At 43.1% G+C, this 18,752-nt stretch overlaps 1 protein-coding gene across 2 annotated transcripts in view; it reads right to left on the reverse strand.

Moving 5' to 3' along the window:
- Positions 1-18,752, reverse strand: part of PTPN18 (protein tyrosine phosphatase non-receptor type 18) — a 122,739-nt gene that overhangs the window by 41,264 nt on the left and 62,723 nt on the right. For both annotated transcript variants that reach the window (XR_013276533.1, XM_077484846.1), the window contains exons 5-9: positions 12,746-12,784; positions 12,042-12,110; positions 11,213-11,275; positions 6,628-6,770; positions 2,055-2,121 (exon numbers count right to left, since the gene is read on the reverse strand). Coding sequence is in view for 1 of the 2 variants with exons in the window: in XM_077484846.1 (XP_077340972.1) it covers positions 2,055-2,121; positions 6,628-6,770; positions 11,213-11,275; positions 12,042-12,110; positions 12,746-12,784 (381 nt within the window). In the remaining variant the exon portion in view is untranslated. The remainder of the gene's footprint in view (positions 1-2,054; positions 2,122-6,627; positions 6,771-11,212; positions 11,276-12,041; positions 12,111-12,745; positions 12,785-18,752) is intronic.

Consider the following 18,752-nt stretch of genomic DNA (forward strand, 5'->3'; position numbering starts at 1 on the left):
CAGGCAGATAAAATTCATAAAAATTATAAATTCATTAAAAAAATCATTACTGGTACTGAGTGTACCTTTTAGAAAAAAAAAGCACAAATATTTGCAGAAACAAAATGTGCATTGTACCCGTGATCAGTGGATCACAGATGCAATCCCAGCCTCCTGCAGACTCTTCCTCCAGCTCTATGTCCATACTGAAGAATGGGCTTTCAATTGGAGAGCTGGAGGAAGTGTCAATAGACTACGTCCATAGTGATTTTCATGTCCATGTTGAATCATGTTCCATTGAGAACTACAAGTTCATCTGCGGTGGTAGACGGGACACGTAGTCTCTGTGAATTACTGAGGTAGCTTTTCAGGCAGAGCCCCACACAGCCTCGCCAATTTTACAAGTGATAGCTGTTCGGGGGAGTTTTTAAAAGTGATAGCTGCTGCTATCACTCCTACCTAATTAATTAGGAGTGATGGGAGCGAGGGTGAGGCCTGATGGCAAAGGGCTCTCACTAAGCTCCTGGATCTCCATGCCTTTCTGGCTGGGGTGGGGGCTGCTGTGGTCTGGGCTGGGGGGTCGGGGATGCTTTTGTTGAAAAGCCTATGGTGATGTGCCCCTGAAATGGCAGTTCAGGGGTGCCGTACTTTCACTGTGATTTAATCACTCTGATGTTTGGCACCTTGGTCACGTCACTATAACACATCTTTTCACACCTGCCTCTTGGGCCGGGCCTTTTGGCTAGGACCAGAGGAATTTTTGATTCCTGGCTGGAGGGCCTGGCCATTGTATTTCACAATGGCCACCTTTTCACTCTCCTTCTTCACTATCCCTTTCCCACTTTATTTATTTTATATTTGTGTGTTGTGTCACGTTTTATGTTTTGTCACTGCCCGTGTGATGAGTAGGGGTGTCGGTCCTCGGGCCAACCCTGAAATTCTTGTGCGAGGGTGGACATAGGCCTTCTGGCTTTGTTCGCCCTCTCTTTGGGGGTCTCCCTTCGGGGGAGCCTCTACCCTAGTACCTGGGTGGGTCTGTCTCGGCAGACCTTCCGGAGAAAGGCGGTTGTCTGGCTTCGGCTAGATGTATTTGGTACCTCAGTCCCCGTCTGGAGCCTAACGGCCCGGGGGATCAGGGTAAGGTCCTTCCTAGTGGAGGACAGTAGGACACCCGTTGCACGTTTTTGTGTTCACTCTTGATGTGTGTGCGCTTTTTTTGGCACCGGGTGGAAGTTTTTGGGTGTGTTTTGCACGCCATAGGCTTTTCAAAAAAAAAGAAAAAGCTGCTGCTATCACTACTGATCACTACTGATCTCATTATTATTTTGCCTCTGTGGGGTGATTGGATCCCAGGTCACTGCACAATGATATGAGTAAGGGTGCACGCCTTCTAGAGTTCTTTCTGCTATCTCTAACACTACATACTGCACTTTACATGTTAACATGCCACATAAAAATTGTAATCCTAGTACTCTATTTGATCCTATAGTAATAACTAATATACATCATTATAGCTTATATACTGTACATTATGACATCAACAAATACTGTTTTCATAACTGTTCATGACGTGGAAGCACATTTGAGACCTAACAGGAAATCTCTATGGTGACTGTCTCACTTTTTATAAGGTCTTTATTCTTGTATATGATTGACCCCTTATTTCCCCCTACCTACAAGATGGCCTTTGTCAAACTGCCTATGCTCTTATCTTGTGTTATTTTTTACTTTACAATAAAAATGTATCTGAATAAAAAGATTCTAACACAGTGGTAGCGTAGTTAATGCAGCTCATAATGGAACTTCTGCTATGAGTCACAGTACTATAGAAGAAAGCTCACAACTACTGCTGTGTGTCGCAATGAGATTTCACAACTGTCCCTCAAACAATTTGCATACTGTTGTATATGACATGCACTTGTAATGTCTGACTCATTGCAGGCCATTCAAGCTCGCTTTCCAAATGGCCATTACCCCACCCATCAACTTAGCCTGCTACGCAGTCATTATTTTTAGAAAGTCCTTTGCTGCCCTCTAGCTGAAGAGTGAGATTTAGCGCAGTGTGCACAGGTCACCTGTTTGTGTAGTAAACATTGGATATACTCCACGGTACAGATCACCCCAGTCCGTCCACATCCTGCACTGTGCGGGAGACACAAACACACATTATACTCAATAACCATACAATGTGCAGAAAACACCAAACCAAAAAAATTGCACTTTCTACCTGTAGCAATATTGTGGGGTGGTATTTGGGGATTCAATTGGGGTCTGAAAGGGAAGGAAAAAGGAGAAGGGGGGGGGAGGGGTTCTCATTGGTTGCCACTTTAGCTATGAGAAGTCTATACTTAGAAAAGACCAAGGGTATGTTGAAGGTGGAGAGCCAAGTTCATGACATGAAAGATGGCCAAGGCACAAGGTCTGCTATGAGAGGAGGGAGTAATTGTCGGGGCTGGCTCAGCCCTTCCTTCTCTGGGCTGGCCGCTCAGCTGTTGGCTAATTGTCAGCTCTCTTCTCTCTCCACAGTTACCAGCTGTTCCTGATGATGCTCGCCTGACCTGCCTACTTAAAGCCTTCCAGCTCACTTCACCTCTGCCTTCGCCTTGGTCACATCAATAGAAACCATCTCCTGTGGTTTGTTTAAAGACTGGCTTGCTGACATCCCTTCTGGCTCCTTATCCTGCTTGCTGTGCTCTACTTGGATCCCTGACTTCTGGCCTGGCTGACTACCCGATCTGGTTACTGGACTCTGGCTATGCTTGACTACGCTTTTTCTATTTACCTTTTATTTTTATTAATAAACAAGTGTGATTTAATTGTACTTCTGTCTCAGTCTGATTCATGGTTTCTGACAGTAATTGAGCCATGGCTGCCAGACTGATAGATATTTGTCATGGAAATCTTTCAGTATAGCAGTTCATTTTTCATTAATAACTGTGCCCTGTATAGGATTATTGACTTTCAGGAAATTGAGGGATAGAGATTTCCATAGCTCCCAACTGTCCCTTATTTTGAGGGACTGTTCCTGATTTGAAGCAATGTCCCTCTGTCCTCTTCATTTGTCCCTCATTTTGGTCTGATCTATATAGATGTGTATAAAATGCACTTTTTATCTATCAAAAAGTGTTTTCCAGCACTAAACCTTTCATCTGATTTCTAAATTGCTGCATAGTAGTGCAGCAATAGTATTGTTGAAAAAACAATACTTAACCAATCTTGTTTTTTTTGTACAATTCTCCTTTAAGGGGGTGTGACAAGGGGTGTGTCCTATGCCTGCATGCTTTTGCCGATAGGTGTCTCTCATTCCCATTTCAAAAAGTTGGGAGGTATGGATTTCACTTTGTGGGCGATGGTTTGTATGGTACCTGTGAATAAGTGATATAAGGGATGTTATCAATAGGTTTATAGAGGAAAGCCTCCCAAGGGTCTATTTTGCCTTTTCTTTATGGGGGACATCATGTTTTTAAGGACCCGTGTCACCACATACTGTACTACACTGAGAATGTAACACAAGCAGATAATCTGTATTAGATGTCCCTTCGGAAGCCCTGCCTGCTGCAGCAATTTCAGACTTACCAGAAATATCAGCCCCACAATCAACACTTTTGGGAGCGAGACAATTTGCAGCAACTTTTGGTGACAATCTTATGAGATTTTTGTACTTCTGTCAAAACCACACCAATGATCAGTGCAGGGACAAGGTCATCCAGCGCCCAGGGCAAAGATGACAAGCTGCGCCCCCCTTTCCCTTGGGGTTGGGGTCAGGGTGCCCCCTACCCTTGCAATAAACCATTGCGCCAGGGGCCGCCGTCCCTCCTGCCCACCCCTTGTCCCGGCCCTGCCAATGATGTATGGTGTGTGTGTGTGCGCATGCGTGTGGACGGAAGGTTTGTGGCAGCCTGGAAGTTTTTTTTTATTCTGACACAAGTGTCAATTTTCCTGTCAAATTGCAAGGCTGATGTCTCTTCTTACCAGTCTCAAAACTGGTGGAGCAGGCAAGGCTTCAGTAAGTAAACCTACTACAGTATTCTTGCCTGTGTTCAGTTTTAACCTCCCTGGCGGTACCATTATTTCGGATTTTAGGTGCTAAAAGCGGTACCATTATTTTGCATGAAAATTTGGCGTTTTATATTGTAGTCCTGCAATTCTTAGGAATAACTCTCTTAAATCTGTCCAAACCAGAGTCTAGCAGACATCCCGGGTATGATAAAGTTTGAAAAATTAAATCATAAATTATAATATAAGAAATAATTATAAATAATTGTACCAAATAATAATATAACAATAATAAAAATTATTCAATAATGTAATCACATCAAAAACACAGAAATTTGCTCAGTTGCAGAATTGTCACTGTCATTACTTTTCAGTATTTGATGACGAATCTCCCCACAAATCGCTATCGCTCAATTCTGCGAGTGATTCTAATTTATTATCGCTGTTTTCTAGCTGCTCTAAAATCATTTTTGATGTACAGTGACAGTTTTGGTTGCTATGGACAATCTCCAGTTTCCAGGTATAAAGAACAGCTTTTATTATATAAAACTGCATGCAGGACACTGGGCAGACCACTAGGGACAACGGGGATATGAAATGTTTACATACAGCAATGTAATCTGTAAGATTACATTATACTGTATGTATACTGTGTGTTTCACTTTTTGAATTTGGCGCCGATCTCCGTGCCCGTGCGTCGCAACGCTCGCAGGGCACGGAGATCGCCGATGTGATAGATCGAGCGAGACACGGCTCGCTCGTACAGCGGGGAGACGACGCTGGATCCGAGGGAGAAGGTGAGTATTCCTCCTCCTGGATCCAGCGATGCAGTCCCGAGTCTGACTCGGGGATACCGCTAATGGTATAAAAAATCCACCCCGAGTCAGACTCGGGAAAACCGTCAGGGGGGTTAAATGTAATTTGTAGTGAGAGGGTATAGTAAATGTATGATTGAGCCTTAGTAAAAGGAAAACAAGCATAAGCAAAAGCCATGGCTATTCATTCTTAAATGCGTTGTAAAGGTAGAAGGTTTTTTTTATCTTAATGCATTCCATGCATTAAGGTAAAAAAAAACCTTTAGTGTATAGCAGCCCCCCAGCACCCCCTAATACTTACCTGAACCCCCTCTCTCTCCAGCAATGTCCATGATATCCCTCAGCCATCCAGGATACTCCGCCTGATTGGGGGTGGGGCCAGGTCAGGGGTTCCATGTCTGAATGGATACACGGAGCTCTGGCTTGGGTGCCCCCTGTAGCAAGCTGCTGGCTGAGGGGCACTCAAAGGAGGGCGGGGGCCAGGAGCAGCGAAGAGGGACCCGAGAAGAGGAGCATCCAGGCTGCTCTGTGCAAAACCAACTGCACAGAGGAGGTAAGTATAACATGTTTGTTATTTAAATAAATAAATAAATAAAAAAGGAGCCTTTACAATCAACTTTAAAGAGGAAGTAAACCCTGATGGGTTTACTTCCTCTTTCATTCCCTGCAAAGGCAAAGCATAATGGACTACTATGCATCACATCGCATCGCATCGCATAGTAGCCCATTATGTGTCACTTACCTGACACAGGAGCCAGCGAAGTCGCCGCTGTCCTCTGTAGTCCGCCGCATTCATCTTCTTGGTGGGGTCTCGCAGCTCCGCCGCTGTCATTCGGCGATGCCGCGATGACGTCACTCCCGCGCATGCGCACGGGAGCCGACACATGCGGAAGCTCCGTCGCTGAGAATGCCGCGCTCAGTGCGCCTGCGCGCCACTGTCTATGGCGCATGCGCCGTAGACAGCGGTGCCCGTTTTCGGGCAAATATCTCCTAAACCATATAGGTTTAGGAGATATTGCTTGGACCTACAGGTAAGCCTTAATCTAGGCCTTAATCTAGGCTTACCTGTAGGTCAAAGTGGTTTGTAAGGGTTTACAACCACTTTAACCACTTGCCAATTATACTGCGGGAGGTCGGCACGATCCGACAGGGCATTTAAAAAAAAAACAAGTTGCAAAGCCAGTACCTACGTCAGGAAAAAGCGTCTGTAAAAACTCACTTTTAGAAGCGTTTTGCATTGGCGTCAATGCGCGTTTAGGCGCGTTAGCATTTAGCAGAGTTTCTCTGCCCTCTTCTATTTTCCACTCCCAAATCCAACTACTACAGCTTAAAAAAAACATTTAATTTGTTTTGTTTTTTTTTCCTTTTTCTTTCTCTCATGACTATGAGCATGGATAACAGGTTATAATAAAATGAATCAATATATATGTAAGATATGTTTTGTGATAGGCATGCAATGAAATTGTATTTGTGTTAATGTATAAAAGCTTGTTGAAAAAAAAAAAAAAAAAAAAACATTTAACGCTTCTAAAAGTGCATTTTTACAGCCGATTTTTCCTGGCGTAGGTACAGGCTTTGCAGTTTTTTTTAAAACGCCCTGTGTTCACGAGGCCTTGGGGATAAAGATGTAGTATCATACAGTAGAAATTTATTATAGTTTAATAAAAGCTTGTACAGGGAACTATAGTTAATGTAACTAAAGTGTCAAAGGTAAAAACTGAAATTCTTACAAAATCCAAAACTTGACTGTTTTTCTTTAAGGTGAAAACAAAAAATTGCCCTAGGGCCTAGGCCCTATATTTCGCATTAATTGCGGCTCTTGCAGAGTTGCTCTCACCTGCAGTGCACACAGATCGGGGCAATGTTCTGTCCTTGATGTTGACGCACGAGTTTAATCATCTCAAGGAAGCAGGAGTAAGAGTCTGGAATCCCACGATCGGGCCACGCGATATACTGGAAGTGACCAATTTCCCGAACTTCCTACAAAGTAGAGAAAGCAGCAGTCTGAGAATAGGACTTTTCATCAATGTAAAGCAAATTAGAGACGTATTTAAAACTGAAGATAGTTGCATCCCATTTCCAATTCAAATCCCAAATATTAGTTTTATTTTTTTTATGTTTAGGATAGCGTGTATGGCCATTCCTTTATGCCTCTGGACCAACTTTTCATCCATAATTGCTATTTTACAATTCAGATACAGCCTAATATTATACAGTCATTTATTCCAAACTGCATATAGCTGTTTTAAGTGTGATGACAATCAAAGCACAGCACATAGAAACAATGCAATTAGACAAACATATTAGCCTTTTGCAAGCCGACCACAAAACATAGAAAACACAATTTCATTCTGCCACATACCTATCCTAGTGTGACTGCTATCCTCGTTTTTTGAATATTTAGTCAAAAGCTGGCTGTAGACCCATAGAGGGCTGAAAGACATAAATCTAATGCTGTGTATACACGGCCGCACCTTTCGACAGCAAAGGTCCGACGGAACGAATCCGGTGGACAATTCGATCGTGTGTGGGCTTCATCGGGCCTTTGCTTGAGTCTGGTCGAAAAATCCCTTTGTCTGTATGCTAGTCCGATGGACGAAAACCGACGCTAGGGCAGCTATTTGCTACTGGCTATGAACTTCCTTATTCTAGTCCGGTCGTACGTCATAACGGTCGAATCCGTTGGACTTTGGTGTGATTGTGTGTGACCAAGTCTCGAAAAGTCCATCGGAAGTCCGCCGAAAGTCTGTCGGGAAGACTGTTGGACCTAGTTTGCCAGAAAGTCCGGTCGTGTGTACGCGGCATAACAATATCCTCTATCAATGCTAATCAGGGCGGATGGCCAAATATCATATCAGATTGGATGCAAGCGCTGTTTGGCTGACAGTTTTTTGTCTGAATTCAAAAATCAAAGGCCGTCGGACAGAGTGGTGCCCACAAGGTGACCCACCGGTTAAAATTTGCTCAGTATATGGCCAGCTTAAAGTGATTGTAAAGTCTCCTTTTTTTTTCTATTAAAATAACAAACATGTCATACTTACCTGCCCTGTGTAGTGGTTTTGCACAGGGCACCCCGGTTCCTGCTCTTCTCTGGTCCCTGGCTGGAGCTCCTGGCCCCTCCCTCCTGTTGAGTGCCCCCATAGCAAGCAGCTTGCTATGGGAGCACCTGAGCCGAGCTGCAGCTCCGTGTATCCGTTCAGACACGGAGCTGTGGTTCAGCTCTGTGCCTCTCTCTCCTGATTGGCTAACTGAGTTTGATTGGCAGGAGCCAATGGCGCCTCTGCTGTGTCTCAGCCAATCAGGAGGGAGATTCCCGGATGGCCGAGGCACTCGTGGACATTACTGGATAGAGATGGTGCTCAAGGAAGTATAAGGGGGGCTGCTGCATACAGAAGGCTATTTTTTCTTAAAGAGGAAGTAAACTCTCCCATTCTGATGCTTCTTTTCAGTTAGTCCATTATAATAAGTCATTATCAGACTATAGCCACTGTAATCAGCCCAAATCACATATTACTTACTGCTTAAAGAAACTTTAAAAAACTTGTTTCCAGGAGTTAGGCAGCGCCATTTTAAGTATTGTTTTCTGAGTCCACAGTGGGGGGTATTTCCGCCCTTACATTGAGCACTTCCTGTACTGTTAACCAAGCCTCCTTCTCAATCCAACGTTTCTATGGCAACCCTGCTTCCCTGTTCATAGCTGACTTGTTTATTTCATAGTATTTACTTGTGCCGATGTCTAATGTTTCCCTTTGTCAGACTTATCAGCTTCAGCTGATAAAACTGCAGTAATGGCCAAGTTTAGACTGTATGTGAGGTCACATGGTGTGTAGGAGGAAGCTCTGAGTGATTAGCAGAGTTCAGTGTTGTGCCGCAGGAAGTCCTGATAACAGATAGATAAGACATAGAGAGTGTGCCGTAAATCAGGGGAGATCTGGGCATGCTCAGTGACTTCGTTCTACAGAACAACAAGGATTACAACAATACTAAGCAAGTAAGGAGATATCTACAAGCCGTGTTCATTAGGGGTTTTTATGCTGATTTACATGGGACAAAGTTGTGGGGGAGGGTTTACAACCACTTTAATGCATAAAGATAAAAACTCTTCTGACTTTACAATCACTGTAAAGGCCCGTACACACTATCAGAAAATCTGAAGTTGAATTTGGTCCGATGAACGATTTTCCTATTTTCTGATCATTAGTATGCTGCTTTTGACAGCCGATTATGAATTTTCGTCAGACAAAAAACTGGATGTGCTGGCTCCAAGATTTTTGTCTGATGTGACCACAATGTCCGATTTTCTTTTCATTAGTACGGTTTTTGGCCCAAAAAAAATCTGAAGAGCAAGACTAGGCATGCTCAGAAATGAAAGAACACATACAAAACAATTCAACACATTATGTCACTTCTGACGTTGAATTCTGTCGGGCGAAAATTTTCTGATGATTTTTCTCTGGCCGATGCCGATATTTAGAAATCATGGCGGCCAATGGCCGATATATGATGCCGATTTTTTTTGGGCCGCTATGTTAGGCGAATTTTTTTTATTTTATTTTCCTTTTTTTTATCCCCCTTCATCTCATAAAATCTAACAGACACCTTTCCCACTGGGGTGTTTTTTTTAGGCACTTTTGGGCCAAAAATTGCGCCTGTAAAGTGCCTGCAAAACGGCTCCCCTGCAGTCTGTGTGGAAGCCCCGAGTGCTGTCACACGGAGGCGATACGCTGGCAGGATGTTAAAAAAGTCCTTCAAGCAGCACGTTTGGAGTGGTGTATACCCCTCCTCCACCACTCCTGCCTATTGATATGAATGGACACCACTGCCGAAGCGCATGCAATGCAATTTGGCAGCGGTGCTTCACGGGCGCATTTAACCTCTTCCTTGGCTGCTAGCTGGGTTATATGCGACTAGCAGCCGAATAGCACCGCTAAAATGATGGTAAAGCGCCGTTAAAACTAGCAGCGTTTTACCATCAACGCCTGCCCGCTCCAGTGTGAAAGCAGCCTTTATAAGTGATACAGAAAATTTCTTACATTTATTAAACAAAACAAACCTCCAATCAGTTTACTTGTATTATGATTTAGATTAAAAAAAAAACTATATATTAAATAAAAACAGGTAGTCAAAACTTTTGGATAAAAAAATGGGCTAACTTTACTGTTTTCGTTTTTTTTTTTTAAATCATTAGTGTATTTTTTTTCCCCAAAAAATTGCATTTGAAAGACCTCTGCGCAAATGTTGTGTGACATTAAATATTGCAACAACCGCTATTTTATTCCCTAGGATCTCTGCTAAAAAAGATATATATATAATTTTTGGGGGGTCTAAGTGATTTTCTGGCAGAAAATACAGGATTTTTACTTGTAAGGAACAAGTGTCAGAAAAGATTTAGTCTTTAAATGGTTAAACTGAGAACTTCTACACACTGAGTTGAGTTCATTCATTGAAGTGTAAACATTGTATCTCTTTACTCTTTTCTTGGCAGATCCCAGAGAGGAGGAAAGTCGTTTCTATGAAGACTCAGCAACTTAGAACCGGTTCACACAGCGGGCGATGCGAGGCGACACGCCTCGCCTCGCTCTCGCAAGTCGCCCCCGTTCTGTACAATGGAACCGTTCTGAGAGGAGCGACTCGAGTCGCTCCGACTCAGAAAAAAGGTTCCTGTACTACTTTTGGGCGACCTCGGGGCGACTTGCATTGACTTCTATACAGAAGTCATTTGCAAGTCGCCGCTGAGGCCGCGGCAGGTCGCGGCGAGGCAAGTCGGAGTCGCCTCGCCTCGCCTGCAGTGTGAACCGGCCCTTACACTGACTTTTATTACAGAAGTCATTTGCAAGTCGTGCTGTAGTTCTAAATCGGCCTTTTTATCAGCACAGTCAGCCGATGCCGATTAATTTAAAAACGGCAAATATCGGCCGATATATCGGTCGACCTCTGGTAAAGTCTATTCATTCCAAAATCAAATGTTAAAAGAAAACTAAATTCTAAAGTACCGTAATTTTGAACAACATTTGTAAAGCCTTTGAATTTACTGAGAACTTTCATACAAATGTTTGTACAAACAATCATTTGAAAATCTACTAGTATATGGCCAGCATAACAGATCAAAATGGTGACAGCAAAGCATAATTACAACTTTTTAGAAGCTGATATTATAAGTTTCTGAGTCACAGTGATGAAGGCAGAAGACAAACCGGAGGAAGACAGACGCAGAAAAGTGAGGTGGAGAGGTGTGGGGACTCATTGTGGTCATGTATTGTCCAGTTATTTGAATTATTCAGAATATCGGCGACGTGTAATGCTGCCTCTAAAGCCTGGTGCACACCCCAGCAACACCCGTGATATACTCGTCCATCCAGTTTGAGAGAGGTCTATGTCAGGACATTCTTGCTCTCTATGAGGCTGCTTAGCAGCACACTCACCTCTTGATAGATCACCTTTAGGTTCCTAAAGACCACCTCCGGATTCACAATGACCTTTGCCACCTAAAAAAACACAACACATTAGGAGAAACTAGGATGCTTTGGGGTAAATTATGGGTCAAGTCTATTTGGTGCGATCGCCTAGTTCTAAAATGGAAAATACATTTTAAAGTATATCTAAACACAGAAACGCAAAACTTATTATATTGCACATTACCAGTCCTTGGTAACCGGTAAGATATGATTATTATTATTATTCAGGATTTATAAAGCGCCAACAGTTTGCGCAGCACTTTACAACATGAGGGCAGACAGTACAGTCACAATACAAATCAATACAGGAGGGACTAGAGGTCCCGGCTCGTTAGAGCTTACAATGATGACTGCATTAGGTCCCATTCACTCTTACAATTAGGGACAGACTACGAACATCTTGCAGGAAACTTATACAAAGGAATGAGAGTCTGACAGTACCCGTAGCCATCTGCAACTGTTTGTTTGTAATCGTACATGCAACAATTACCTGAGGATGAACGGCCCTGGATGCAACACTTTTCTTCCTGGGCCAATCATCCGCAAGTAATCGCTGCATGTCTGATTACATGCACACAGCTACGACTGGATGCAGAGGATGTCAGCCACTCATTGCTTTGTTTAGGACTTTCCACCAACAGCTGTTCACATAAACTTCACTGCGTCTCCAGCAGCAATTCGCAGTCTGCCCCTAAACACCTGAACAGGGCCTTGGTTATGTCTTTTCTGCTCTGTAGACCTCAGGTGGGACCTGTAGCAATATGCATTCCTTATATTCAGAATTTACTATACTAACCATGCTAACAGCGAGTGGTCCGTACTGGACGGGTTCCTCATCCAATGGCCAGTAGCGTTCACATTTTTTCTGCAAAAGAGATCCCGGTCATTTTATAACAAAACATTCGTGGAGTCGGGGAACATTTATTAAGCCAATACAAAAGACCATATTGACGTACAAAGAATCACCTGCCTCATATCAGCCAATCAGAGTGTTTTTCTTACAATGCTAGTGTTTTATTTTTATTCTCACCATGAATATAATCCTCACAGCGTTTGAAGAGCCTCTCCAATTTGCTGCAGCCAGTTGTTTGAGCTCATAGCCAAAATACCGTATACATTCTAGTCAATACTTGCTCTGTGTTTACCTGAATTGACAGCCGTTGTATCTGTATGTGACTGTGACGGGGACTGTAGTGTGCAGGCTGTAGTGTGCAGGCTGTAGTGTGCAGGCTGTAGTGTGGTAGTGTGCAGGCTGTAGTGTGCAGGCTGTAGTGTGGTAGTGTGCAGGCTGTAGTGTGCAGGCTGTAGTGTGGTAGTGTGCAGGCTGTAGTGTGCAGGCTGTAGTGTGCAGGCTGTAGTGTGGTAGTGTGCAGGCTGTAGTGTGCAGGCTGTAGTGTGCAGGCTGTAGTGTGCAGGCTGTAGTGTGCAGGCTGTAGTGTGCAGGCTGTAGTGTGGTAGTGTGCAGGCTGTAGTGTGCAGGCTCTTTCAGCAATTACTTACCTTTCCGTGTTCCACTTCTCGACATGCCATCACTATAACCTATAAGAAATGTGACATTGATGAGAAGGATAGGACTATATCACATTGTTTCAAACATTACCAAAGCTAAAACTGTAATGTACACATTGTCAAAACTGAGTTCCAGGCAGATATATATATATATATATATATATATATATTAGGGCTGTGGAAATGTAAAGATGAATTCCTCGATTAATCGTTAATTTTTTTGAACGATCAAACTTGGATCTTTTCTTTCTACCCATGACCTGACGTCCTTGCTGAGATCTAAGGAGACGCGAGAGAGGTTTATGGTCCGTGTTAACCCTTTTGATACCCGCTTGCATGACCCCCTGTTTGCACAGAGGTCTGTGCCATAAGGTGAGAGTGATTAGTTAGACCGGAGGTGGAGGGATTGTCACACTACTGTGGGGGAAAAAAAAATTACCTCAGTGCTACAGTTTGAATTTAAAATGTATTTGTGTGAACTGTGAAGTTAAGTCATGGATTGTGGAAACTAACTAGTGTCGGTTGATTGTATATAGTGTATATCACATTTACCACTGACTAATGCAGAGTTGCAATGCAAGGAGATCAGCTAAAAAAAAGTAGTTGGATCTGTATGTGCATTATAATTAATCATAATTTGTCAATTAATCGATTAAAAAAAAAAAAAACGATTAATCGAACGCAAAATTTTAAATCAGTAACAGCCCTAATATATATATATATATATATATATATATATATATATATATATATATATATATATATATATATATACAGTGGTGTGAAAAAGTGTTTGCCCCCTTCCTCATTTCCTGTTCCTTTGCATGTTTGTCACACTTAAGTGTTTCGTAACATCAAACCAATTTAAACAATAGTCAAGGACAACACAAGTAAACACAAAATGCAATTTGTAAATGAAGGTGTTTATTATTAAAGGTGAAAAAAAATCCAAACCATCATGGCCCTGTGTGAAAAAGTGATTGCCCCCCTTGTTAAAACATACTATAACTGTGGTTGTCCACACCTGAGTTCAATTTCTCTAGCCACACCCAGGCCTGATTGCCACACCTGTTCACAATCAAGGCATCACTTAAATAGGAGCTGCTTGACACAGTAAGGGCCACCAGAAGATCCTTAAAAGCTACACATCATGCCGAGACCCAAAGAAATTCAGGAACAATTGAGAAAGAAAGTAATTGAGATCTATCAGTCTGGAAAGTGTTATAAAGCCATTTCCAAAGCTTTGGGAATCCAGCGAACCACAGTGAGAGCCATTATCCACAAATGGCGAAGACATGGAACAGTGGTGAACCTTCCCAGGAGTGGCCGGCCGCCCAAAATTACCCCAAGAGCGCAGCGACGACTCATCCAAGAGGTCACAAAAGACCCCACAACAACGTCCAAGGAACTGCAGGCCTCACTTGCCTCAGTTAAGGTCAGCGTTCATGCCTCCACCATCAGGAAAAGACTGGGCAAAAATGGCCTGCATGGCAGAGTTCCAAGGAGAAAACTACTGCTGAGCAAAAAGAACATCAAAGCTCGTCTCAATTTCTCCACAACACATCTTGATGATCCCCAAGACTTTTGGGACAACATTCTGTGGAGCGATGAGACAAAAGTGGAACTCTTTGGAAGGTGTGTGTCCAAGTCTATCTGGCGTAGAAGGAACACTGCATTTCATAAAAAGAACATTATACCAACAGTAAAATATGGTGGTGGTAGTGTGATGGTCTGGGGCTGTTTTGCTGCTTCAGGACCTGGAAGACTTGCCGTGATAAAAGGAACTATGAATTCTGCTGTCTACCAAGAGATCCTGAAGGAGAATGTCCGACCATCTGTTCGTGTACTCAAGCTGAAACCAACTTGGGTTCTGCAGCAGGACAATGATCCTAAACACACCAGCAAGTCCACCACCGAATGGCTGAAGAAAAACAAAATGAAGACTTTGGAGTGGCCTAGCCAAAGTCCTGACCTGAATCCTATTGAGATGTTGTGGTATGACCTTAAAAAGGCCGTTCATGCTCGAAAACCCTCTAATGTAACTGAATTAGGACAATTCTGCAAAGATGAGTGGGCCAAAATTCCTCCAGGACGCTGTAAAAGCCTCATTGCACGTTATCGCAAACGCTTGGGTGCAGTTGTTGCTGCTAAGGGTGGCCCAACCAGTTATTAGGTTTAGGGGGCAATCACTTTTTCACACAGGGCCATGATGGTTTGGATTTTTTTTCACCTTTAATAATAAACACCTTCATTTACAAATTGCATTTTGTGTTTACTTGTGTTGTCCTTGACTATTGTTTAAATTGGTTTGATGTTCCGAAACACTTAAGTGTGACAAACATGCAAAGGAACAGGAAATGAGGAAGGGGGCAAACACTTTTTCACACCACTGTATATATACACTGAAACCCGTTAAATATAGGATTTAAAAGTCATCTAAAGCTAAAACTTTTTTTTTCTTAAATGTAGGCGTGTTCGCACTTCTGCAGAGAGTTGTGATTTTCTGCACTTATGGTGGGTTCACACTACCCGCAGTACAAAATGTTCTGGTTTTTCTCTGAAGATAGTGATCACAGCTGGTGGACGGTGCATTCCCTTCCCCCCCCCCCCTTTTTTTTTTCAAAACTTTCATGGAATGTATCTTATGGAAAGCTGAGTTTTTCTGTATAAGAACACAGAATGTAATTTTAGCTTCTTGCCCCCTTTTTTTCTCACAGCTCGGATAAGTTTTTTTTAAATTCTGGACTTAGAACAAATATAGAGAAGAGAAGAAAGCAAATCAACAGGTACAACCTATGTGGGAGGATTTGCTTCCTCTTTGTGTATTACCTGGGGCCAGTCACTTCACTGGGTAAATGTTGAGGTTTACAACCAATTTAAATACTACCTTAAATCGAAATATGTGCTAACTACATAATACATCCAATACACTAATATTGACCAAATATTGATCAATGTGTCTGCAAAAAAGTTCAAAAAGTCAACTTAAATGGTAGATATTATCATATACAATCCAGTAACAATCAGAAACTACTATGTAACAAGATATAATATAAAGTTACTCAAGCGCTAATATGAATATAATTAATATTAATATTGACCCCCAAACAAACTACTAAATGTGCTGAAAAAAGCTGCATTTCGATGCTGTCTGTCCTTTTTTAGGACCTTCTGGCAACATGAACAAAACATCTGTTTTCCAAATCTGAGCAGTCGCCTTCAAATAGATCTTGACCGCTCTCACTACATCCAAAGATAGTAATGTAAAAGGTAATACAATATCCTGGTTTAGGTGAAAACCTGAAACTACCTTTGGCAGAAAGCTAGGATGAGGATGCAATACCACTCTATCCTTGTGAACGATTAAATCTGGGTCTTTACAAGAAAGAGCCGCCAGCTCTGACATCCCTTCTTGAAGAAGAAATGGCTACCAGAAAAACTTGTCAAAAGGACTAAAGGAACATGTCGTATCGGGTCAAAAGGCTGTTTCTATAATGCCGACAGAACCTATGACATACTTCCTAGGATGCCAACCCTTGAAACATATGCCTTCCAGACTCTATAATAAATGACTCTGGAAGCTGGCTTCCTTGCATTAATCAAGGTAGATATCACTGAGCCTGAAAGCCCACGATTCCTTAGAATGTGGGTTTCAACAGCCAAACCATTAAATTTAGCGTTTAGTAGTAACTACACTTTGATTTAAGCGGACCACTGACCTGTCTATTAAGAGCAGGTCGCCCAGGTCTGCTATTATTATTCCCAAAAGTCCTTAATTTGGCCAGAGGAAGGGCCAGAAGTTTTGTAAATGACTGAGATGCAGTAGCTAGACCGAAAGGCAAGGCTACAAACTGAAAATTGATTTTTTCTACTTCGAAACGCAGAAAATTCTGGTGAGCAGGGAAAATAGCTCTCCCCCTGGTAGGATGGAGACTGCTAATTGAATTGATTCCATGCGAAAAGAGCGAATCTTCAGGAACCGGTTTAGAGCTTTGAGATCAGGAATGGGTCTCACATCCCCATTTGGTTTTGGTATCGTGAAAAGGTTTGAATAAAATCCTGAGCCCTGGTCTTCCACGGTGACAACCATGCTCACCTTTTGTGACAAAAGTCGGTCTAATGCTATAAAGAGAGACTTCTTTTACTCCAGATCTTTGGGGACATTTGACCGGAGGAAACAAGGAGACGGGAATTCTCAGAACTGTAGTTTGTAACCTAGAGCTATTGTGGAGACCACCGCCATTTCATAAAGAAGCTTTAGCGTTCTGTCTTGCAGGTTTCTTCCCCGGGGACCTCTTTTGTCCCTGGGATTGACCCTGAGGTTTACCTCTTGAACCTGACAGTGGTCACAGTGCTGAGCACAACACAGAGGTACCACAAAAAAATGCACCCGCTGCTGAACAATAGTCCAGCAACTGCCGCTGATGCTTAAAGTATATGTGCCTAGGAATGCCTTTGTCACCAACTCACATGCCCTCCATCCGCTCTGTGTCCCACCTAGCTGTATGCACCTGAAAAAGGTGCATTTTATAGCTATGCAGCCCGCATTGTGGACGCTCAATTCATGCCATCGCCGCTAAGCCCCGCCCCCTCCTTCCTCCGACCACCCGCCGCCCCCCTCATTTATTTTAGCGAGCGGGTTCCAATCCTGCCCGACCACATGAAGGAGGGCTGGAGAAGGAGGAGAGCTGCCGAAGGGGGACCGCTGTAATGGCGGCGGGAGCAGCGCAGCACACCGCCGTCTAGCCCCATGCTCCTCCAGCCTGGAGGAAGCTACCCATGTGGGGGGGGACATTCCCAGGAGAAGAAAACCCTGTTTCCCACGACTTTACCTGGTGCTTTGGGCCGGAGAAGCGTGCAGCCTGAGACACAGAGGCGAGACTGACAAGCATGGAACAGGTATGTGCTCTTGACAGCCCCTGTGGTGACTATAGGCATAGCAACATTTACGTTAAATGAGAAAACCCACAAGAATTAGAAAAATTCCTTAGGATTCTCCCTTACCTTATCCAGCTGCAGGGTTCTGTGGTAACAGACCCAATCTTCACCTCTCACAGTGGGCTGCATTAGAAAACCTTCAGGGACTGGGGCTCCTTTTTTATCGGGGGGGGATCCACAGCCCTGGGCCTGTAAAAAGCACCCTGGCAGGAATATGGCTGAAAAAAACAAATAGTGGATTCCGGGGTCCAGCTCTCTAAAAAAGAGAAGCGTTACAGGTAAAACCTTGTTTCTTCGGACACGAGGCCCAGGTACCATTCAATTCAGCCTGGAAAAGACACTTTCAATGGATCCGGTTGCATGGCTTGCCCCAGTAAGGAATAATCCAGCGAAGCTCAGCACAGCACATCTTTACTCGTGACCAACACCTAAGTCACTGGCGAAAAAACTCCCGGTAAGGCTAAGGGTTATATGGAGAATTGAACTTCCTGTTAAGGGTGTGCCAGTGTCCATCACCTAAAGGTGCCATATAACCCAGACAGACATAATTACTGTGGCTCTGTGTCCCGTAATGTATGATAAAGAAATGTATTTTATTAGGTTGTTATGTGATAGACCAACACAAAGTGGCTCATAATTGTGAATTGGAGGGAAAATTATACAGGATTTTCAATTTTTTTTACAATTAAATATGTTGTTGTCCTGCCGAAAGGTGAACTTCAGCCCTAGTCTTTCCAATTTTCACATTACATTTGATTGGCTACTTTTTAATTAACAGTTAGTTTATTGTGTTGCGCATGTCCCCATAGATGTTCGCAGTTCGGCTGAGCTCACCACAATGCCCGGGTTTTTGGTAGCGCCCGTTTTTCGGATCTCCCTAGTCGTAGTGTCTATACTGAATGTCTATCATGACTATTCTGTAATCTTGCATGTGGTACACTTATGATATTGTCTATATCTTATTGTATATATTCTGCTTTTTACGTAGCAAATCTGTTTGATGCTCCCGAAGAAGCGCCTAGCGCGTAACATGTAGAGCCAAGACGTTGCCATCATTGAA

Source organism: Lithobates pipiens, unplaced genomic scaffold (assembly GCF_037356315.1).
Source record: "Lithobates pipiens isolate NorthernLeopardFrog02 unplaced genomic scaffold, aLitPip1_a1.2 Scaffold_166, whole genome shotgun sequence".
NCBI classification, from domain to species: domain Eukaryota; kingdom Metazoa; phylum Chordata; class Amphibia; order Anura; family Ranidae; genus Lithobates; species Lithobates pipiens.